This window comes from Hippoglossus hippoglossus, chromosome 24 (genome assembly GCF_009819705.1).
Source record: "Hippoglossus hippoglossus isolate fHipHip1 chromosome 24, fHipHip1.pri, whole genome shotgun sequence".
In the NCBI taxonomy this organism is placed as follows: domain Eukaryota; kingdom Metazoa; phylum Chordata; class Actinopteri; order Pleuronectiformes; family Pleuronectidae; genus Hippoglossus; species Hippoglossus hippoglossus.
The window spans coordinates 1,517,140-1,541,275 of NC_047174.1; the positions used below are offsets into that span (position 1 = coordinate 1,517,140).

At 44.4% G+C, this 24,136-nt stretch overlaps 3 protein-coding genes across 4 annotated transcripts; 2 read left to right on the forward strand and 1 right to left on the reverse strand.

The window, feature by feature from the left end:
- The first annotated feature begins 214 nt into the window (after positions 1-214).
- Positions 215-10,577, forward strand: aig1 (androgen-induced 1 (H. sapiens)). Its single transcript, XM_034580542.1, has 6 exons — positions 215-501; positions 3,903-4,058; positions 6,158-6,259; positions 9,516-9,631; positions 9,790-9,956; positions 10,081-10,577. The coding sequence occupies exons 1-6, from the start codon at positions 361-363 to the stop codon at positions 10,098-10,100; spliced, it is 702 nt and encodes a 233-aa protein (XP_034436433.1). The 5' UTR covers positions 215-360; the 3' UTR covers positions 10,101-10,577.
- Positions 10,578-12,393: 1,816 nt separating this feature from the next.
- Positions 12,394-14,429, reverse strand: adat2 (adenosine deaminase tRNA specific 2). Of its 2 annotated transcripts, none has more exons than XM_034580543.1 (6): positions 14,171-14,429; positions 13,484-13,588; positions 13,178-13,353; positions 12,982-13,147; positions 12,818-12,890; positions 12,394-12,567 (listed from the first exon to the last, which is right to left on the reverse strand). In XM_034580543.1, exons 1-6 carry the CDS (start codon positions 14,255-14,257, stop codon positions 12,539-12,541), a joined length of 636 nt encoding a protein of 211 aa, XP_034436434.1. In that variant the 5' UTR covers positions 14,258-14,429; the 3' UTR covers positions 12,394-12,538. The 2 variants fall into 2 exon arrangements, with proteins under 2 accessions (XP_034436434.1, XP_034436435.1); XM_034580544.1 differs by having other exon boundaries at positions 12,982-13,088; positions 13,203-13,353; positions 14,171-14,424.
- Positions 14,430-15,228: 799 nt separating this feature from the next.
- Positions 15,229-20,944, forward strand: pex3 (peroxisomal biogenesis factor 3). Its single transcript, XM_034580541.1, has 12 exons — positions 15,229-15,451; positions 16,349-16,480; positions 16,580-16,661; positions 16,956-16,999; positions 17,122-17,243; positions 17,451-17,517; positions 17,619-17,673; positions 17,863-18,001; positions 18,073-18,143; positions 18,225-18,347; positions 18,499-18,595; positions 19,168-20,944. The coding sequence occupies exons 1-12, from the start codon at positions 15,379-15,381 to the stop codon at positions 19,249-19,251; spliced, it is 1,089 nt and encodes a 362-aa protein (XP_034436432.1). The 5' UTR covers positions 15,229-15,378; the 3' UTR covers positions 19,252-20,944.
- The last annotated feature ends 3,192 nt before the right edge of the window (positions 20,945-24,136 follow it).

Below are 24,136 nucleotides of genomic sequence, written 5' to 3' on the forward strand. Positions count from 1 at the left end.
TAAATCCAATGAGACAAATAGTGATTTGTGAATAAGGACAATACAAATAACATCTGTATGACTAATTGATTGAATTCTCCACTCTGAGTATAAACATATCTGGGTTAAATTAATCTGGTTTTAATCTGGTTAATGTCGGTGTCCATGGAAACCTGGAGTTTTGGAGACCCGCCCCCCCCCTGGCCCTACTCCGCCCCCTGACATCATCATCCTCCTCCTCCTCCTCTTCATCACCACAACAGGAAGCGGTGGTCGGACGGAGCAGCGGAGACACCGCGGCCGGAGCAGGTTGAACCGTCAGACAGGTGGCGGGAGGAGAGGCGCAGCTACACCGGGAATCAGCCACTCTCCGCGGGCGTCATGGCGCTGATCCCCTCGCAGGTCCTCCGGGTGGCCATCCTCCTGTCCTACTTCTCCATCCTCTGCCACTACAAGGCGCTGGACATGCCCGCGCACCAGACGTACGGAGGCAGCTGGAAGTTCCTGACCTTCATCGACCTGGTGAGAGAAGTCACAGCCGCGCGTGGTTAGCCTCCGGCGGGCAGCTAGCTCCGTGAAGCCCGGGGGGGGGTGTGTGTGTGTGTGTGGGGGGGGGGGGGCGTCAGGTTTAAATGAGTGCTCTTCACTTCCGGTCCCCTGCCCTCACTGCTCCGGTGTTTGAGTGACTGAGGAGGAGGAGGAGGGGGGGTGTGGGGGGGGGGGGGGGGGGGTACATTAACGTTACACCGTCAGCGGGGTCGGTAACGGAGCCTCCACGGGGATTCACCGGTGAACTCCGCGCGTCGTAATAACCCGGAAGTGGTGGAGACAGAGAAACGTGTGTCTGCAGGAAAATGGTTCCCCCCCCCACCCCCCCCGAGCGGGAGCGCGCCGCGCGTACACCCACAATTAGAACAGCTGGATGAATCATAACCATAAAACATTTCAAATCAATTTGGAAAAACGGGAGAAAAGACGAAAGTATCTGAGTGTTGTCACGTGACTGGAGAAACTATACATCCCATAAACCAAACGATCCCTCTCCTCCTCGTCTCTATCAACCTGCTGCTGTCGTGGTCTCCATGGTAACAGGGAGCTCCACCAATTAGAGCCAGCGCTCCTGAGGATTGTGGGTAATCTAGTGCTTCTCCGTGACTTCGCACGTACGTCGTGTTTTTCTTAAAACACAGTTGGTCTCATTCGGACTTGAGGCTCCGACGGGAGAGTTTAACGTTGTTTCAGTGTCTCGTCGCTCGTGGGGGGGGGGGGGGGTCTACATGGGATGGTTAAAATATTATGGCTCTTTTCATTAAAATATTTGGATTTTTTACATTTTGATTATTTTCTTTATGTTCAAATTAACTCCTCCCCTTTGCGATAGGAAATAAACAATCTGCATTTTTATAAATAACAACTTTCCGTCCTCGATCACACTATTTACTGAACCTCACATTGTGGGACTACCTTCAGTGGGACCTTCTTTCACATGACAGGGAACTTAGGGTCAAATTGAATTAAGGACTTCAGGACGCTGTGATGACCGAATTAGAAGAGGACACAAACGCACACAGCCTCCATTCACACTGAACAATGTGTGTGTGCGAGCGTTCACAAAGAGGCCGTTCAGTCAGAGGCCGTCCACACACCGTCCACACACCGTCCTCAGTGTCGGACACGACGAGCTGTGACAAGCTGGACAAATGTTAGTGGACAGACGTTAGTGGACAGACGTTAGCGGACAGATGTCATTTCCAGTTTGATTTGAAGAAAAACAACCAAGGCATCGTTGTCAGTTGTCTTTTGTCAGTTACCTCGACAAAATGTTTTCACCCGTCTCTTCGCAGGATTACGCAAAAACTACTAAACTGATTTCCACCAAACTTGATGGAAATCTGTTACAGATAAAGACTTTAGAGTAAACGTGTGTAGGTTGGACAAAATGAAAACCTTTTATTTTACAGGAAGTTAAGAAAGTAAAATGTTTTTCCACTAATATATGAAGGAACACGTGACAGATGAATAATTAAAAAGCTTTAATGTGGCTCATTATACTCTTAACTTATTTTGTACATGTATTTTTGACCAATGATTCCAGCAGATTATTTACAACAAGACAACTGACTCCATAAAATACTGATTGATAATAGTCCCAAAGGCAAATACGTGTTATTGTAGGTTTTTTTTAGCGGTGTTTGAGGTCCGGTCTGTTTAAAGTGTGTGTGTGTGTGTGTGTGTGTGTGTGTGTGTGTGTGTGTGTGTGTGTGTGTGTGTGTGTGTGTGTGTGTGTGTGTGTGTGTGTGTGTGTGTGTGTGTGTGTGTGTGTGTGTGTGTGTGTGTGTGTGTGTGTGTGTGTGTGTGTGTGTGTGTGTGTGTGTGTGTGTGTGTGAGAGAGAAATAGCCGTGTCATATTTTCCACATTAGACCTCTCCCCCTGGTTAACTGTGCTTTTAATGACCTGTACACACCAGCAGCCAGGAAACACACACCACTTCAACATCTGGATCTTAATCACTGTGTGTGTGTTCGCATCTGTGCAACATGAAACCTGCATTTTGAAACACAGACATGCTTTAGATCCATTGGACAAATAGTCGTACATATGTGTGGTTTTGGGAGATGAGACACTCGTCGTTAGCCAAGTTCTCATAGAAAGTCATCATCTATGTAGCATAGAAGCTACATTAGCCGTAGTAGCAGCCTTAGATTTGTCAAAACGGGTCTTATGTCGTCAAAGAGGCAACACACACACAAATCATCCTAATGATGAAAGGATGATACACACACACACACACACACACACACACACACACACACACACACACACACACACACATATAACTGGATTTGAAGTGGCATGTGATAGCTCTAAAGCCAGAATGCCCCGGACGTCCAACCATGCCTTCACCCACTGGGTGACACCAGATCCTCCCACAGGGAGAGGGGGAGCAGGGGGAGGAGAGACGGGGGGGGTGCATCAGGTCAGATCTGTCACTGTGAACATATTGATGGGAGAGTTTCATTACACAGAGATGGAGGTTGAAGCACTGAGCCTGTTGGTGTCTCTCCACTGTCCAGTGGACGTGGACGTTCGGGATCTGAGGAGTCTCTGGTTGAAACAGACTCAGAGGAATCGAACGGCTCCAGAGTTTCACATTCACAAGTGTCAGTAATGATTAGAGATATGTGATGGTAACTTTTTGGAGATATTCATATTAGTCATAAGCATAAAGAAAAACACTGGTGCTACTGGTGATGAATGTGGAGTTCGCTACCTTCAGATAAACCAGCTGAGGTCGTGATTTAACTTTTAAAACTCAAGTACAGGATACGTTTATCAATCAAGTGGTTTAAGTTGAACCATAGTGTTGCTAGGTGACGGAAATGGAAGTCGTTGATCCTGATTGACAGTTGAAGCTGTGACTCAGTCAGTTCTTCTCACAGGAGATGGAACAGCAGAGTTACACAGAACAGTTCAGGGTGAGGACTGGGAAGGGAAGAGGAAGCTCTGGGTTCGTCCTCCGGGTGACATTTAACTGTAAACTTTATGATCATGTTAAAGCTCAAACCGTCCCGACATCCTTCTGTTGTTGCTAAACTAAAGTGACTTGACTTTACAGCATCGTGGATTTGATTCTAAATGAACTCTCTGCAAAAAGCACATTAACCAACAGAAAGTAGACTTAAAACTAAAAGAAGCTGCTCCATGAAATGCGATACTGGCTTTTTAACGGCGGTGCAGGTTGGTGCTTTAATGTCTCTCGTTCTCTCTGAACTCTTCTTCCTCCTCTTCCTCTGAACATTTTTACCTTCTAAGCTCTTTCTTCCTCCTCTGTCCATCTCTTTTAAGTGCGTGTCATGTGAAAGTGCTGTAAGCAGCTGTTAAAGGGCCCCGCTGAGCTGCCTCCCTCTGCGTCCCTCTGCAGGTGATCCAGGCCGTGTTCTTCGGCCTGTGCGTCCTGATCGATGTGTCCAGCCTGCTGACTAAGGGAGGCGACAGCAGGGAGCAGGAGCGCCAGCTGAGGAAGCTGATTGGCCTGAGGGACTGGATGATGGCCGTGCTGGCCTTCCCTGTCGGAGCGGTGAGCGGATGGATGCATCCAACCACACACACACAATCTCACACACACACACAATCACACACACAGACACACAGACACACACAGAACAGCCTGGGGAAGGAAAAGCCTGGCTTGCAGGAATCAAAGGCTCGGGTAATGTGTTTGCAGTATAATTCTCTCTCTCTCTCTCTCTCTCTCTCTCTCTCTCTCTCTCTCTCTCTGATGTTTAGTGTCAAATGGCCTTAATGTTAGTTTCAGGTTTTAAAATCCTTCTGTCTGTTTTTAAATGTCGCTTCGTTTGGACGTTGGCGAGAGAAACATGTTTAATGATTAACAGCAGATCAGGAAGCCTCTGGGTAAAGAGCACGACATCTTCAACACACTGGGCTTACTGGGAGACGGGCCAACAGATGGAACCGAGCGTCTCTTGGACTCCACTGATATTAGCGTCCGTCTCGAGGGATCCGGTCACAATCGGACAGTTCAGTTCAGGTCTCTCGCTTGTGCAGACTCACACAGACACACAAACCTTTGTGATTGGACACATCTTTTAACTCAAACTGGGTAAAAGCCTCATCATCTGGTCCTCGGGAACAGAACGTCTGATTATTTGCATATTGAGCAGGAAAGTGACGTCCGATCACAGGAGACAAATTCAGGACGTATTTTATTACCTTTGCTGTGTCCATCCCTGGACGGATGTTAAATCTAGGATCTGTAATCCCCCCCCATCCACCCTCTTGTCAAAGCTACGCCCCCAAAACTCATGAACGTGCAACAACTGCTAGAAGACGAGTTTTTTGTGTCTCGCTAATGAAACGATGGTCGAGTTCATTACAGTCCTGTGAGGATTTCAGTTGGCAAAGTTCCCCAAGCTGCCGCACAAACATATCTTCAGTTTCCACACATAACACACACACACACACACACACACACACACACTCATGAATATGCATACTTCACACCCACAGACACGTATCACACACACACACAGTTGGTAGATAACAGCCTCAAGCAACCTCAGATCGCGACACACACAGACACACACAGACACACACACGCCTATAGAGGCAGTCGGCTGGCATGGTGCCGTGAGTTGGGCACAGAGTTCAGTTTACACACAGTACAAAAGACATGATTATCATCACAGCTAATGTCTGGAAACCCAGTCCGACTGATATGGTGTGTGTGTGTGTGCGTGTGTGTGTGCTGTACACATGGATGGAATGTAGGTTTATCTCATGTGTTGTGTGTGTGTGCATGAACGTGTACTTTCCACAGCAGTATGGAAAATGGAGTGTGTGTGTGTGTGTGTGTGTGTGCGCGCCTGTTGAAAGCAGAGAACATGCCGGTCAGGGTACAATGATGGTGGGGGAGGTTGGTTCAGATGCCTCGAGCTGGAACCCAGATGACGGTCAGGTAATTCCACCCCCGTCCTGCAGAACATGGTCTGGCCCGGGTCCAAGCTGCAGATACATTAGACCACAGGTCCGTTAGCTTATGGTGCGTTCAGGACACGTGGGACAGAAGGTGCTTTGCCATCAAGATGCTCTGGATCCAGACCCGGGGGCTGAAAACACAATTTGATGATTGTTTTTGTGGGGAACTGGTGGAATGTTTATCATCCAATCACCATTTCTGGTTTTGTAGACTTTTCTGTTCTTCTTCCAGTGGTTTGTCTCTTTCTTTAAAGTCCCAGCTTCACGTGGAAGTCGACCGTTGAACACACAGTCAGTCCTGTGAGCTCTTTTTAACGCCACAGTCTCACCTGTCGTATCAGGGACCTGATGTGGCAGCCGCCCAGTTCCTGTTATCCAACCACTGAACCACCAGCACAGCGCAGAGGGATCAGAACACAGTTTCATTTAGTCTCGTAAATAAAACATCGTACGCAAAACTTCCTCTGGAAAGTTTCCAGTTTCTCAAATTTCACTTGGCTTTGTTTCATCACCACGGCAGATTTTATTACCTCCGCCAAGTGCGTCTTCATCTGCGTTCGTCTGGTATTTGTGTAGTTTGTGAGAATTATTTCTTATCACTGACCTAACGATGCTGTTACTTCATTTCCGTGTTTTTCCAACAGATGTGAATAGTTTTTTTCTTTCTCTCTCTCTCTCTAGTTCGTGGTCTTTACATTCTGGAGTCTCTACCTGTACGACAGAGAGCTGGTCTACCCCAAACTACTGGACAACTTCATCCCTCAGTGGCTCAACCACGGCATGGTGAGTGGATCGCTCTGCACGGCGCCATGGAGCTGCTCTCAGACCTGCACTGACCTCTGGATATTCTCCTGAAATGATCCTGAGGAGCTGCAGTTCAGAGCGAAAGTGTCGGAGTCAGCTGCTCCGTAGAATCTCTGTAGTTTATCCTGCAGCCCCCCACCCCCCCCCCCCCCCCCCCCCCCCAAGTAAAACCTCTGGATGATGTCTGAATGAGCACATGTGAGAATGCAGCAGGAAATAGTGCGAATAATTAGGAGGAAATCTGGGATCGTGCATTAAGAGACTCTCAGGTCGCAGCCTGCTGCTGAATCTGAGCCACTGAATTGATCTATATTGTAGAATTCTGCACGTAAAGTCCTCGGATCATTACTCGTATCAGTGCATCATAAACTCTGTAGAGTACTCGACAAATCTTGATCAACGCTGGTGCCGGGAAACGTCTGAATTTTCATGGAGCGTTGGCTTTGATTTGCCGTCTGGAGGAAGCAGGTTTAATCTAATATTTAGACAGTGACCAACGCGCTGATAACAGCCGCGTGCGTGTGTTTTCAAATCAAGCTGCACGATAATCTGACATTTTTCCGGCGCTGCGTCTGCAATATGCAAAATCGTGTCATGAAACTTCCCTCTGCCAGAGCACCGTCCGCAGAGCGGGAGCAGCACGAGGTGACGAGGGTTGTGTGTTCCCATAACACAACTCTGAGATGAAAAAAAGGACACAAAGACGGCGTGTGTGTGTCTGTTCGGTGTCTCTTCTCCTACTCCAGGAGCTGATGTAATAGCTGAGTGGTTGCTAAGGCGCCGTCGCCAAGGACCAAAACAACCAGAACATCACCAACGGCCGTGTTTTTATCTGTGTGTGTGTGTGTGTGTGTGTGTGTGTGTGTGTGTGTGTGTGTGTGTGTGTGTGTGTGTGTGTGTGTGTGTGTGTGTGTGTGTGTGTGTGTGTGTGTGTGTGAGAGACTGAAATTGTGAGGAAGCTTGTGCAAGTGTAACATAATTTGTGTGTGTGTGTGTGTGAGAGAGAGAGACAGAAACGTGAGGAAGCTTGTGCATGTGTTACATATTTTTTCTGTGTGTGCGTCCAACGCTTGTAAATATTTTGCGGTATTCCATGGTATCACTGTTGTTTATTTACCCCGGCTTCCACGGCAACCATGTAGCCATTCCCATCGGAGGAGGGAGGGTCGAGTGATGTCGAGCGAATGAGAGAAGAAGACGCCGTATTTTAATAACGAGTTGAGCAGCTTTGCCAGCGGAGTCATCGACAGAGAACAAGAGGAAGATTAACTGCAGACTTGTTATTGCTCGACCGATTCTTCATTTCCACCAAACGGCTGCAGCTTCAGTTTCCTGAGTTTAGGGCTGAAGTTTAACATCTTCTGCGTTTAGATCGATCCGCAGCAGACGATTCACACTTCTGATAAATGTGATATGATGTCGAAGGTTTGCGATGGAAACCGAGCGGGATAAACACAAGAAATCCATAATTACAGAAACAAGGGTCCAGACAGTTTGACCTCTCGTGCTGTCACTGAGTGATGGAGGTGATCTTATGATTTGGTTGGATGATAGTTGCTGCACGTACTCCAGGTTTTATATATTTTGCTTTCACTGATATGTCTTGAGTTCTGGGTTATAAACCGGCTGTGAGACAAGCTCTGCCTTGCTTAAGAGCCCCTCAACACCATGTGCTGATGCAGCCGACAAGTTTCCAACTCACTTTCTCCAGCTCATTGTTTTAATTTGACTTTGGGATCAGAACCCACCGCTCTCAGGTCAGTCCCAGTGCATCTCCATCCCATCAGTCATGGCAGTGGAGGATGTTTGAGCCCGTGACCCTGCCCTCGGCCATGTGACCCGCCTGCCCCCTGCTGTGCATCTCTGTGTGAAATGGTTTGTCCTGTTTTTAGCCCCAGACCAGAGGATCCAACCACCGCTGTTTGTGGAAGAGGGGGGATTTTCCACAGAGGCAGAACGCTGGCTTCTCGAGCGAGACCACAAAAACCTCAGGGAGAGAGAGAGACACAGAGAGAGACAGACCTAGATATAAAAATAGAGAGAGAGGGACACAGAGAATAGAGGGAGTATTATTTACGAGAGGCGGCGACTCTCAGAAGAGACTAAACTTAAACACAAGACTGGAATTCCACTGAGGCACCCTGGGTAAAACTGCAGCGTCAGGACGTGTGTGTACAGTGTGTGTGTGTGTGTACAGTGTGTGTGTGTGTGTACAGTGTGTGTGTGTGTGTGTGTACAGTGTAATGATGGGAGGTAAACCTATAATTTAAGACCCCAGGAGGGAGAGAGAGCGATTTTGTCCTGATGTTAGTTTGCACACTCGGAACTCGGAACTTGGAACTTGAAGGGTCAAAGTAGAGTCGTGACGCTCTGGGCGCCTCCTGTGGTGAACGGGGTTTGAAGCTTTCAGCTTTAACATTCACATGATTTAAACAGGGTTTAAAGTTTAGACCAAAGATTTGAGAAAACCAAGACGTGTGAAAACCTTCACATTCACCTTTAAACCAAGCATCAACCCACCGGGACCAGTGGTGTGTGAGCTGCTGTTAGTTTCACATTTTCTCCAGCGCCATCTTAGTTTTTTGAAACCAGAAATAACCATATTTGGAGGAGTGGGGGGGGGCGGAGCCTGCCTGAGAGCTAGAGGGCAGTGCACGCCCACCTACACCTGCCGCCTGCACCCATTGGATGGTACTAGCTGTCAATCACACTGTGGTATCCTCCCCCCAATACATCCGGTCCTTTATTTGACTCTAAATTATCATAATTTACTAAATGAACATCATAAAGTTGATCTGACCGAACTGACACCTGAAGAAATGCGATGAAATGGTTTAAAATCAATCTTGGTAAAGGTAGAAAATCCTGTTTAACAAGCAGCTTTGAGTCAAACTGCCTGAATCTCACAGCATCAAACTGAACCACTTCACACCTGGAAGAGTTGTTGTTTTCTCACTTTAACATGCCGAGGACGAGCAACACACAGACACACACACACAGACACACACACACACACACACACAGCTGTGCTCCTCCACAGTGCAAATGAGGTAAGAGGTCTCGACTCTGCAGAGACAATCACGCCTGCTGTCTGTCTTTGTTTTGAGTGTGAGTGCCCCCCACTGGACAAAGACAGTATCGCGTGAAGGCGATGCTGAGATTTTGATGTGTTTATTTAGATTTTGTCTGAGGATCTATATTTTCTTTCTCTTCTCTCGCTCCGTCTTCCTCTCAGCACACCACCGTTCTTCCCTTCATCATCATCGAGATGCGGACCACCCGCCACCGGTATCCCAGGAGGCTTTGGGGTCTGGCCGCAGTTTGCTGCTTCGGCGTCGGATACATCCTCTGGTACCAAACGTTTCCCTTTTAAACCCTGTTAAACACCAGGTTCTGATAGTTAATTAACCCTGATTTAACTTTTCTAGATTAGTTTATTTCCTGAAGTCTGGTTTAAATGAGCCCAGTCGAGTTCACGTGCAGTAAACGTCCTCTCTCCGCCCGGCCAGGACCTGTTGGGTGCACCAGGTGACGGGGGTGTGGGTTTACCCGGTGCTGGAACGCATCGCTCCGCTGGCCCGAGTCGTCTTCTTCAGCGTCATGACGACGGTGATTTGTATCTTCTACGTTCTCGGAGAAATCCTCAACAGCTACATCTGGGACCAGTCACACACAGGTACACAACACACACTGCAACAGAAACACACACACGAGTACTACACGTGACACAAAGCTATGAGAAAAAGCAGAAAGCTGCTCCACGTGTTCACTCTCCTCTCTCTCCTCCGTCTTTCTCCCAGAAAAGGTCAAAGGTGAGTGATCCTCTCGCGGCCGTGCGGACATCGACCCCTCAGGCGGACAGGAGAGGACGAGTCGTGCTCCGCCCGTCCCGGACAGCACAAGAAAGAAAACAAGCGACCTCTCTGGAGGTGGAAATTACCATTACACCTTTGAACTGTATCCATGACGACAACCATAAAAAAAAGACGGCAACAAATTTGTTAAATGTAAAAAGCGATGAAGCGCCATCTTTTCTTGTTTGGTTTTGCATTTGACTTTTGTTTTGTGAAGGACTGAACATCTCCATGACACGTGTACTACACACACACACACACACACTCACACACTGTGTTTGTCATCTTCTGGTACAAACCATTAAACAATGTGAATGAATCCCATCATAAGATACAATGACGCCACTGAACATCCATAATGTGTCGAACTTCATTATTCATCCTGAGTCGCTGTGTGGACGAAACTAGATGTGAGTTAATAAAGTTTGGTTCAAAATCTTCTGTCGGCCGCTGCAGTTTGGATTCTGAGTGAATCTTTCATGTGAATCAGGTTCGAACCCCCGAGTGAGTCTGGGTTTAAACACATCGAAGCAAAGTCTGACAAAGCAAAATTTCCGATGAGGAAATGATTCAGCTTGTGAGCGAGTGTTGTTGGACTTTGACCAATCAGCAGAGGTTAGACCGACCGACCACACACACACACACACACACACACACGAGCAGCAGGTGGAGGCTGCTCTGGATATTTATCTTGAAGCGTCAGCAAAGCTAATCACAGAAAACCACTCATAAATATTCTACATTACCATGTAACGTGTCCACTTACAGACTAATTGGGCTCTAATTGGTGCTGCAGAACTGACACAAGTTACCATGGCGACAGCAGTGTTCAATTAAAGCTCCTGATGTCTCCAGAGAAAGGACGTTAGCTGTTTGACTTTTTAGTCCATCGCCATCTTGGTTTTTTGTAATCAGAAGTGACCATATTTGGAGAAATGAAGAATCATTTCTCAGACTTTGAGATTTGTGTCTCCTGACAATAAATAAAATCTACTAATTACTCCAAACCATCTTCATGTGGCGAGTTGAAACCAGAATCTACTGGTTTTACTACGTTTCTCCCTCAGTAATGATCTGAGACGTGAAGCTGAACGTTTCCACCAGATGTCTTTTTCTTTTTTGGATCTAAAAAAAAAATTAACACGTCTGTGCAACACTTCCTGTCAAAGCAAACTCCCCCCGTCTGCTTCCTCCTGGAACAGAAACAAACGCCCCCCCCCTCCTTCCTCTCAGGTCATCTGCTGGAGAAAGATTTTTTTTTAAATAAATGAAAAGAAACTTCTTAATTTTTTCTGGCACAGTTCTCTCACGTTTACACAAGATGACATCTGATAACATTACACAGCTTTTTACAAAGTGTGTGTGTGTGTGTGTGTGAGTCCTCGGCTCCTCTCACTGTCAGTTTGGAAACAAGAGTCTGACACAACACACCCTGTTCATTAGTGCTCAGCAACTGACTCTGCACCCCTGTGTGTGTGTGTGTCTGTGTGTGTGTGTGTGTGTCTGTGTGTGTGTGGTCTCTTCATTAACACGTCAGCTCTGAGGTGACACATTAAAACATTCAGGAATATTCTGCTCTGAACTATTAACATAGATTTACATGCTAACGAGGAGCCGGACGCTGACACGTGTTCCAGATAAATAATCAGATCAAATGAAAAAAGAATAAAACGTCTCCAAGCAATTTATTGTGTGAAATGTTCTGAAGAAGAAGCGACTGATGGGAAATTTGATGAATTCATCTTTGTGAGGGAGGAGAGCGAATTTCACAAGGAAGGGAGACAAAAGATGAAACTAGTAAAAGGAAGGAAGGAAGGAAGGAAGGAAGGAAGATATGGTGTGAAATTGAAAGAACAAAGCATGAAGAAACGATGGAGGAGAGACGAGGAGGTGAAGAAAAGAGGGAGGGACACTGTGGGAGCAAAAATCATGAGGAGGCATTAAAGGAAGGGAGGGAGGGAGGAAGGAAGATAGGATTCAGGAAGGAAAATGTAAGAAAGCAATGTGAAAGAAAAGAAAGTGAGAATTAAAAGGAAGAAAAGAAGCGAAAGAGAAACGTCAACCATTAGTGTGAAAAACACACACACACACACACACACACACACACTCTGAATTGTTGCATTTTTAAACATTTAGCAACAAAGATTAGATTTTTCATTTGATCATTTTCATATTTCTGTTTTAATGACAGGTTCGACACAGTTTTAGTTTCTGATATTTTACACATTCAGATTTATGAGTTTTATTTCTGATTTGGACAACGTGTGGTTAGTTGACCTACAGCGCCCCCTGCAGGCAGATTGACTGACAGGCAGCAATACAAACAACATTATTTATAAAACAATTTATTAAATTACAAAGGTAAATACAAGAAAATCTACAACTCCCGTGTCTGGAAACCACCTCAGTCCTTCCTGGGTTTAGGTTTTGGGGCTGAAACAGACAGAAAGTAAAAGACTGTTAAAGAAAGTAAAATAAAAAAGAAGAAGAGAAGAAGATGTGGAAAGAAATGGAAGGAAAATAAAGTAAAGCTGATGTAGGAAAAGTAAAAAGAACGACAGAAAGTGGAAAAGAAAGAATAGTTAAATAAAGGAGGGAAGAGAAATGAAGCGTTTCTGAACAGATGATAAAAAAAGAGAGAAGAAGAAGAAGAAGACGAAGAAGAAGAAGAAGTTCTAATCACCGTTTGGATTTTCCTGTTTGTAGAAAGTCTTCAACATCTCAACAGCTTCTTCTGCTCTGTGACCAGAAACACACTGAACACACAAGATACACAGTTACATACACAACACGCTACACACAGACAAACACAAACACAAACACACACAGACACACACACGCACACACCTTGAACGTGGTCCCAGTTTGAGGTAAGTTTGCGGAGGAGACGTCCAGAACCGACCCGCAGCCTCCGAACCTCTCGTTCCTGCAGCCGTACACGACCACAGGGATATCTAACACACAGTGAAGGAACAACACACACACACACACACACACACACACACACACACACTCACACTCACACACACACACACACACACACACACACACACACACAGGGAGGATACTGAGCAGGCGCAGGGCCGACGCACACATGATGCACGGCTCCACGGTGACGTACAGCGCCGTTCGCTCGCACACGCTCCTCACATCCAGGTTGCTATGGCGACACCAGTCCAGGAGCTGGTCCAGAGCGACCATCTCAGCGTGACGCGTCGCCTGGGAAACCACACACACACACAGACACACACACACACAGACACACACACACACACACACAGACACACGTTAGTTACAACATAAACACAAACTCTCGTACAGTAAAAACCACGCTCTACACTTTCCCTACGTTTTTGCTCTGGTTGACTTCGTTCCGTCCTTTTCCGACGACCTGCTCCTTGTGGACCAGGAGACACCCGACAGGAACTTCTCTGTTCTCCAGAGCGTCTCTGGCCTGAAACAACACAAACGTGGAACCATCAGGTTTTTATCTTCTCTGGAATATTTCTACTATTCAATCAATTTGAACTTTTGAAGACACGGAGACGATTCAACGTGTTTTTATGTCATCATGAATCTTCACTCCCCTGACCCAGAGATCTAGTGACGACTCTGGACAGAACTCAGCTCCGGACCTACGTCGGTTTTATTTTATTTTAGTAAAGCACTTTGTAATTTAGATTTCGAAAAAGTTCTCTATAATCAAAGTTATCATTATTACTATTGTTATGATATATTTACGTGTTTATAACTTCACTTAAAAACAGAGTCCAGGCTTCTGATTGGCTGTCGTTGAGAATTCTGGGATAAAACCACGTTGAGGCTCCTCGAGTCAAACACATCAACACATTGTTCATAAACATGTTGTTTTAAACACTTTAAAACTCACTCAGCTAAAAGAGAAGACCTTCGAGAATAAGAACTTTAATATAAAATATGTTTTTCGTGGATGTCTGATATTGAAAATGTCTGAATATTAAAAGATTATTGATAAATTAATCATTATTTATTTATAGATGAGTATTTTTTTTCTCACCATCTTGAACGCGTTGAACATCCACTTCTCAATTTCTTCATCACTCGGATAAAAAGCCCCAGCTTCACTTCCTGTCTGCGTTCCCATGGCAACAGATACTACTACATGTACTAATACTACTAGTACTACAACTATTACTGCAACTGTTACTACAACTAATTCTTCTTAACTCGAGTAAAATAAAACACGTTGTAGCTCATGAGCAGCGCAGTGACCACGCAGGAGGGGGAAGATAATATTGGATGCACCACTTCCGCCTTCAGACATGAGCAGTCGATCCTCGATATTAGATGCTAACAGGAAGAGAGAGAATAATTCCTGTAAAATAAAAGCATAACTCAGTGACACTTCAAGTTCACACGTTTATTTATGATCAACATTAATATCGATGGTATTTTAGTTGCAAAAAAAGATTTAAAGGTTTAATGATAATTGTATTTGTCGACACCAATTCACTGTTTAAACAAATAATCACTTGAAATGCTTTTACATGTTCTGTCTTTCATTTTAATGTGTAACAAACAACTTTCACACCATCAAAAATATTGGTATAAACCATATTTAGAGCTTTAATAAGTTTGGTACATGTCTTAACTTTGATCTCTGTCTATATATTAGTGGTAAAACACTTTTTTCTGATGTGACTTTAATAAATATACACAACTATATGACACATATACAACAGATACCTCTTTAAAACTACATTTCCCCTGTTTTTAAACATATAGTTGCAACCTACATTAAATTGACTTAATTATTACTTTTTTAAGTATTCATTTTACTGACTGATAAGTATTATAATAAGTCACTAATTTAAACAGCTGTACTCCAGTTAATCCATGTTCACATTCAGACTTTATTCAGATTCAGTTGCAGAAAGAAAGAAAGAATTTGAAGTACCTTATTTTAAAATGCTTGTAAATTGTTATATGTGTAACACTAATGATTCTTTATGTTCATAAAATTGTTATTTATGGTTCGATGAGGATTTTGGGGACAAACATTTCAGTCAAGGGTCAATGTACTTTATTTTATTCTGAAATGTCCAACCGGAACTTGCGTCATCCTGTCAGGGTTTTTTCTGACAGCTAGCATGTAGCAGATGCTAACTAGCGAAACTCCGGCGAACATGTCCGTCAAATAGTTCGTAGGAAGTTCGGAAAAGGACGCAGAGTTCCCGCAGTTCCGGTCGCTGAATCGCTCCGAGGATGTTTTCTTCCGCCTGGAATTTTATCAAACGTCACAAAAAGAAATTCCTGTTCTCCGGAGCTGTCGCTGGAGGTAACCGCTGTTAGCTGCTGTGCTAGTAGCCGGGGCGCCAGACTCCGTTGACTTATATCCGAACAATGTCCTCTCCTCTCTAGAAACTCCGGAGGTCACTTAAAATACGAATTGAGATCATGGACGAACCGAAGAGGCTGTTGTGATCAATTCGTCTCGTCTTTTCCTCCATTCGGCGGCTGATCTTCAGTTCTTCTGTCACAACATCGTGTTTATTCCACTGGTTCAAACCTGTGTTAGAACCACGCGACAGAAGTTACATCTCAACAAAACTAACATCGTTTAATAACTTGTTTGTTGTGGCCGAGTTTTAAAAAATGACTTTCAACGATTCAACAAACCGGTTCGTTCACATTCAGTGTGAGGTTCTGCTGTAAGAGCGGCTTCTTTAAATGTCCAGAAAAATGAACGAGGTTTGGTTGGAAGTTCCACGCATGAGCTCAGCACTCATGGATGCTAAGGGGTTAGCATGTTAGCCTGAGTTGTTTCCAATGCGTTTTTAACTCAATAATAAAAAGTGGAATAGTTAATGTAGCGTTGAAGATCATTGGTTTCCGATGAATTAAAGTGATTCAGACTCTAATAATAATAATAATAAGACATTTAATCATAAGAATAAAACATGTGAGCTTTACAGATTCTATTCTAAAACATGGATTCTGTCTTTCACCATTAGGTCACATGTTCTGTTTGACGGTATGAAATACAAAAGCTCCTCTTCTATAAATGTCACATTGTTGTTTATTTATAGTTTAAAGATTTGTGCTCCTGAGTGAAGGTTGAGGTGTTAAAACACAACACAACACAATAACACAACATCAATACGTACTGAACCTTGGTCAGGTGATAATTGTCGTCATTGCTCACCACTGCTTCCTGTTTGTCTCCGACCACCAGGGGTCTACCTCCTGGGTAAATATGCCCAGAAGAAGATCATGGAGCTCCAGGAGAAGGAGGCGATGGACTACATCGCTCAGGCCAGGAGGCAGTTCCACTTCGAAAGCAACCAGAGGACGTGCAACATGACGGGTAAACACGTTACACGCGTGTTCCTCAGAGCAATGACATGGCACAACGTGTGATTTTATTGTGTGTGTCATTTATTTTGTGTGTGCCTGTGTGTCACAGTGCTGTCCATGCTCCCTCCACTGAAAGAAGCCATCGTCAATCAACTCAACTCAGAAAGTCTCACTTCACTACTCAAGACCAAGTGAGAAGAGCTTCCACTGTCACAACCAATGATTTCTAACTATTTTTAATTTACATGTTCACAATTCAACACAGATTTGTTCCAATAATCAATATTTTTACATTTATGTCACTGAATGTTCTTTTTAGCTGATTTTAATGGAACTAAACGTCCACGTTGAAGTTTTACATTATATCACAGGAGCTGTTTTCAGGCACGAACTCTGGAAACTGTCTGGAAAATAGTGTGTGGAGATTCTCAGGAGTTTGTGTTTCTCATGGTGTGTTTTCTTCTTTCTTCCTCATCGTGTCACAGACCAGCCAACAAACTGGAGATCTGGGAAGATTTAAAGATCATCAGTAAGTCATCAATATTCAGTTGTCAATAATCCCATTACTTACTTTATGGGAAGGATTGCTAATTTAACCTTTTCAGTTATTGTCTTGAGATTCAGGATCTGACATCGTTTGGTTTTCTTCAGGTTTCACTCGCACCGTTGTGGGCGTGTACAGCACCTGCATGCTGGTGGTTTTACTGAGAGTCCAGCTCAACATCATCGGTGGATATCTGTACCTGGACAACTCTGTGGGAAAGAACGGAATGGTGAGGAACACGAGGAGCGTTTCATAATCTCCTCTCTCACACAGAGCTGAAGTTTCTGCTGCTCGCGCTAAACCTCCGCTGAGTCAGCAGGATTATTCCAAAACTGCTGATGACCCCAGGTTACATCACTGATGATGTGTCTGAGTTGCATCCAGAGATGTGTCTTAGAACCTTATTCACGTTTGTGTCCTGTGTTTTTTCTTCCAGACACCACTTGCTCCTCCAGACATTCAGCAGCAGTACCTGTCCAGTATCCAGCATCTGCTGGGAGACGGTAACAAACGCACCACGATCACATGAGATCACATCACTGCCTGACTCTGCTCATCCTCGTCAGTAAGGTAATAATCCTCCTCTGTCTCTGTCTCTGGTCAGGTTTGGCAGAGTTGATGACGCTGGTGAAGAAAGTGGTGCAGAACTCACTGGGGGGGTGAGTGAGCTTCTGGACCTAACAAGTATTTTCATGGTCCATGTGTCCACAGATGATTCTCATGTCTCTGCACCAGCAGCAGTTGTTAGAATGTTTGTCCTGTTCTCGTGAACACGATATCTCAGAGGATTTCTTCACTCTGACATTTTCCTTTCTAACCCAAATGTGTGTCCGTCCCCCCCCCCCCAGCATGTCTCTGAAGCACAGTATGTCTCTGCTGGAGTTGGAGCAGCAGCTGAGTTGGATTCGAGCTGAGGTGGAGGCCGGCTCCGAGCGCTCTCTGTCCTGGTACATGCTCTCTGACGACGAGAACACGCTCACTGACCAGGTGCAAACAGAGAAACAGTATTTATAGAAGCCGCTGCACGGTGTTGGTAACTAACGCTCTCGTCCCTCCAGGCGTGTGGGTTGACAGAGAACGATTTGATGACCATCAGACTGTTGAACGAGACCAGAGACATGTTGGACAGGTAAACGCCGTCGTCGTCATTTAAACTTGAACGTATTTGTATTCGTGAACTTTGTGAGTGAGACGTGTTCTGTGACCACAGTCCGGACTTCACCACCGTCCTGAACGCTTGTCTGAACCGGGGTTTCTCTCGTCTCCTCGACAACCTGGCGGAGTTCTTCCGCCCGCCTCCTGGTGACTGCGCCTCCAGCGCCGCTTCTGATAGGTGAGCTGTTTGAATGACACACCCACTGAACAGTTTGTCCCAGTTTCATATTAATAAACGTACAGATTATACATTTTAAGATGTTTGATGTCAACATGTCTCTCTGCGTGTGTGTGTGTGTGTGTTTGTTTGTGTGTGTGTGTGTGTCCAGTCTGTCTGCAGTCAGTCTGCCGCTGGCGAAGATCATCCCCATCATCAACGGTCAGATCAACACCATCTGCAGTGAGACTCCGAGTCACTTTGTTCAGGTAGAGACGTCCGTCCTCCTCGTTCTGTCTTTAGAACGAGACACTTTCATCTGTTAATGCTTCGTTTCATGTTGAGCTACGAGTAGTTTAATCGATCAGATTAAGTCATAGACTGTATTCACTTCTCCAAAAGTGAAGCCAAAACATCTGCATCATCCCCTGGTGGCTGTCTGCGGTATAGTTCATAAGCCCTGCCTCCTCCATGTTCGTGGATTGGACTTGGATCAAACTAAGAAATTGAAGGAGAAGCTTTTTTGTCACGTAGAGTTTTTCTTTGTTTTAGATCAAGCCATGAATAATTGGCAGATGAAACAATAATGAAAATGATATAAAGTGTCGGCCTGACTTGTTTGTTTGAAAGATGATGAAACACTGAAGCAGGAGATTGTTTGAACTCATCGATCAGTCGCACAAATCACAGCTGAATAAACAGGTCAAACGGCACTGGTTTGATTTTCTATCTGAAAAGTCCAGCCTGTGTCTCACGTGCTGACAAACACAACACAAAGTTAATATTAATCAGCCGAAGCAGAATAAACATCTGTCTCTAACTTCCTGTCTGACGCCTGCAGGAGCTGCTGCTCAACGACCAGGTGAAGGAGTTTGCCGCCAACGTCTACGAGACCTTCAGCACACAGGAGGAGCTGCAGAAATAAGACCATGGACCAATCATGAGGAGGAGGAGGAGGAGGAGAGTGTGGTCAAAATCAGAGATAGAAGATGAAGATGAGTCGAGGACTTGTTGCCCCTCCCCCGTCTCTGTGAGACGATTTCCTCCTCGCCATCGCTCCAACATCTGGCTCTGTGGTGAAAACATTCACAGGAGCGTCTGCTCTGGGAACCATTCCGTGACGGATCATGAACTGGTGGAGGAGGAACCTGCGCCGGTGATCAACCCCTGGATAAAGCAATGCATCTTGGGAATTTAAGAGTCTTGAATAACCAGGTAATGTGATTCTAATCGACACTGAGAGGCGGGAAAACTGTCTGCGAAGGATGAGACGGTTCCGCTAAGAGCCGAACGCCACGTTTTCCAAACAAGTCGTTACGGAACAACTTCGGCTCAATTTGATAATCACAGGTTTTAGATGATTTCCCCTTTTTTTTTTTTTCTATCAGCTGTGATTTCACGTCTCCGGCGGTTCGGTCGACGCTCTCGCTGTGTGTCCAGATCTGAAGGGTTTACAATGTGTTGGGTTTTTTATTTTTAATTTTCATAAGGTGGCAAAGGGATGTTCAGACTTTTTAAATTTGACTTTTTGCTTTGAATTTTTTTGTCACGGTGTTTAAAGAAATCTGCAGCAGCTCCGTCCTTGTTTAGCAGATTTTACAACTTCTAAACACACAATGATCACGTTGAAGTGCCAGTGATTCAATTCAGATTTAATATGTCGTAAAGTTAACATGATTAAAAACTAAATATGTGAACAGAACCCGAGGGGCTCGACCCTCAGTGACTATCAGCTCTGTTTGCATCTTTGCACATGAGTCACCTCTTCTGCTGCGGAGTTAAACAAAATAAAAGAACGTTCATAATTAAAAATGTGCACAAAAGAAAATATACAATAACATGATTTCAGAAAATCCCATGTTTCTGTAGTTTGGCCAGCAGGTGTCACTCTTCCACTGCTGTTGTGAAAACTCATCCTGTCAATTCATAGAAGGAAATTCATTATATTTAAAAAATAAAATAATCAAATTAACTTAAATTAAAATGAATGTGATTCTATTCTCAACAGTAGTGTTATCACCTCCTGGTTTGATCCCTAAAACTGTAACAACTAATTGTGTAGGAGCGAGCATCATTATTATTAATATCATTATTATTAATATCATTATTACAGTGAAATGTTTCCCCCACAGACTCAACACATTTTCTTTCTTTTCACTAACTGACTCAGCTTCACATCAGGAACTCGTTCAGCCTCGGTTCTGTTTTGAAGCTTTAAACGACAAAACTCCCGTCTGTGAAGATCCTCCGATAAACAGACCTTCACCCTCGTGAAGCAGGAAGCAGTTTAAAAGAAAACAACTGATTGTTGGAGCGTTGCTGCCTGGTGGGATTTAAAGGGACTCCCCCCCCCCCCTCCCCTGGACTGCGTATGTCTGGACGCTAGTTTCGTGTTAACAGATTTTCACGTTAACCCGTCAGATCTCAGATCTCAGCTTCCTTCTCAGGGGACGAGAAAAGCACCAGGCGGCGGTTTCAGCTCACTTACTTCCTGGTTCCTGGGTTAGTTAACAAACAGGTGAGAATGTAAAACGATGTCTGTCGTCATCAGTGACGCGTGAACGACAGCGGAAATGTATGTTTGTAGAAAATGATTAAAGAGATAAATAAATAAACTTAAAGTGTGATTTCGTAAACACTGAGCGTGTTTTCTTTTGTCTTTGCAAGTGTTTTTAAAGGAATCCACAAACTGTAAATGAAGATAGGTGATGTGAAAAGTGAAGCCAAATAGTTTATCGCCCCCTGGTGGCTGGCTGCAGTAAAGGCAAGGCAGTGACATTTAAAACAAAATTCAAAATCAGAAAGCGCAACAATTTTTCAAGCAAAATAAGACATTAAAAAGTAGAATATAAGGTCGAAATTCTAAATTAAGTTGAAGCAGTAAAACAATGCCTATAAATGTTTAAGATAATAAAATAAATTGATAGTTTGACCTTAAATTTGTAAAATAGTTCAGTTAAAGTCACTTGAATAAAAAAGTTGATGCTTCAGTTATTCAATAGGTGATTACTGTCAACAGGGGGCGCTCTACTGCAGCAGCAAACAGGAAATGATGAGTGTCTGTTCTCTTTGACTCAACACATTGAAAGATTGATGCTGTTTTGAATAAATTAGAATAATAATTAAGAGCCAACCTGAGACCAGCTTTAGTTTCTGTTGTGGTTTTTAATGGAGAAGCTGAATAATTAGAAACATCTCATTTCCTTTACTGGACTGGATCATGAAACCGACTTTACACACGTTACAGTTCTGATCAGACAGGAGTTAAAAAGGCTTGAATGAAAAAGCAGAGTCGACATGTTTTGAAGTTCACAGGTTTCAAAATCATTTGAACTTTAGTCGACTGTTCAGAAAATGTGCTGCTGTGAAACTTAATATTTCACTTCACCGGTTGAAAAAGGGGAAACACCGGAACGGCTCGATCACATGATTCTCTGTGACTCGAGGTTCGATTCTGAAGAAACACTGTAAAAAGAAAAGCTGCGGTTTTGAAGAAAGGAAAACTCAAACACAAAACGATGTTTGCAGAGATTTGACTTTTTTCAGCCTATGAAACATTTTTGCAAGATTTTAAAACTTAGTTCCAATCCTGCAAAACTTTGCTTGAAAATTAGATTTCAAGCCTTTTTCCCAGTTTTGGAACACGAGGCTCAATTTAGCTGATTCAGCGTGTTTGTGTTATTTCCACCTCAGACCTTGGTCAGATTTCACCTTCAGTCGTGTTTGTGGTGACGAGTCGTTCTCGGCGCAGCCTCGAAGGCGAAGTCGTTTTTTGAAAAACATCTTATCAGAACCAAAAGCTGCAAGAAGAGCAAACAGTGGAAAGAGCCGACGTACGAAAAGAGAAAAACAACAGAGACGTCGCACACGAGCGCAAAGGTCAACGCAGCAGCTGAGAGGAAAGAAACACAATAACACAATAACACGTTTTAAATTTACAAGTTTAAATGAAACTGTGTGTGTGTGTTTATGTGCGTGTGTGTGTGTGCATGTGCGCTTGGATACATTCACTTTCTTCCTAGTGACTCAAAAGATGACATCATCCTCTCTTGTGACCCTTTCAGATATTTTACCTTATAAGGACGAGTGAAGGTGAATCCTTTGGCACAAACGTTCACTCACAGATTAACTGATAAGAGTCGTGTGGTCAAGGTCAAAGGTCAAAACTATCATTACCAAGGTCTAACGAACACACACACACACACACACACACACACATACACACACACACACACTCATTGTCAGTCAGATGTGTAATAAACGTGTCTGAGTTTCATCGGCTGCAGCCTCACGACCTTGTGACCCGCTCGCTGACGAAATCCCTTTTACGTCCCGAAATAGAACGCGACTCTCACGTAAACATGCCGAATCACGGCGAGTGGCAGAATGGAGGCCTTGTGCCACAAAGACAAGCCTCTGTTTGCTGAGTAACCGTGAGTCACGTTCAGCAGAAGCACAAACAGGTTCTGCTCTTCCTGCAGCACATGACTGCGTGTCACTGTTTGAACCCCTCTGTGCTTTTTGTTCACGCTCCACTGATCGTCTGTGGCACTGAGCTGGAAACCCCCCCCCCCCCCCCCAGTCGAGCTGAAGGTCTGTTCTCACCGGTCGGCTGCGTGAGGCTGCTCACGTCTGAGTCTCTGAAAACATAACGGAACAGGTTCTGTTGTCTTTACCTCCCTCCTCTTCACGTGAAGTTTCAAATCCAGCACAGAACAATGAAGGAACGGCTCCTGTGCGGTATCAGTGTCACTTCCACCGGGACGATCAGCAGTTTTGATTCCTCTCGGTAAAACCTGCTGAGCCACAGGTCATGTGATCTCTGAGCTGGCATCAGGTGTTTGAAGAATCACCGCTGGTACGTGCTCTTAGTCACGAGTCAGCGCTTGAAACTTTCCCTCCGTTTCTTTCCAGCATCATCGGTGACGTCAGCTTCTTAAAATCATGTTTCAGGTCAAAACTCTGCTCGAGTTCAAGTTTCTGGTTTCAGATAATTTGTTTTTTTTAATTTTACACCAATAGCACATTTCTTCCCCCATTATTTGACTTGAATTCTTCATTTGTATCTTGTGAAGCTGTTTGCTCCTGTGGTTTGAAAGGTGCTATTATAATTATAATTATTGAATTATAATTATAGTTATTACTTGTATAACAGTAGTAATTGCCTTATTTCCTGTTACGTGACGACTCTCACTGTGTCGGGACCAGATCCGGCTTTGAATCGTGTCCTGGCTTCACTTTCACTGTGTTTTCTGATTTCACGCAGAAGCAATGAGAAAAAAAAACGGCGCTGATTTTGACAAATCGACTCGTGTTGACGATTTAACTGGAGACGGAACCACAAATTCTGACTAGTCAAGTTCATCCCACCGTCGGGAAGCATCGGATTCCTCTTCTCTCCCTCCTGCGGTGAGACGACACACGATGAAGCTTAAATTCAGTCGCACTCGAAAATGAGTCGTCAGGAATCAGGTCCAATCGAGTACGTCCAGTTCTCCACCGAGTCTCCGAATGAAACCACGTTCAAATTCACTAGATCAGTTTTTTTATTTACCAAATCACACAGACTCAGAAACAGCAGTTCTCTGAACATGTCTGATTGTTCTCATCCAGATCCTCCTGATCCAGATCCCTCCTGATCCAGATCCCCCTGATCCAGATCCTCCTGATCCAGATCCCTCCTGATCCAGATCCTCCTGATCCAGATCCTCCTGATCCAGATCTGCACCCAAATATAATGAGCTCCTTCCTTCCACCAAGTTTCATGGGGATCAGTCCAATAGGTTTTAATATCAGACAAACAAACCCAA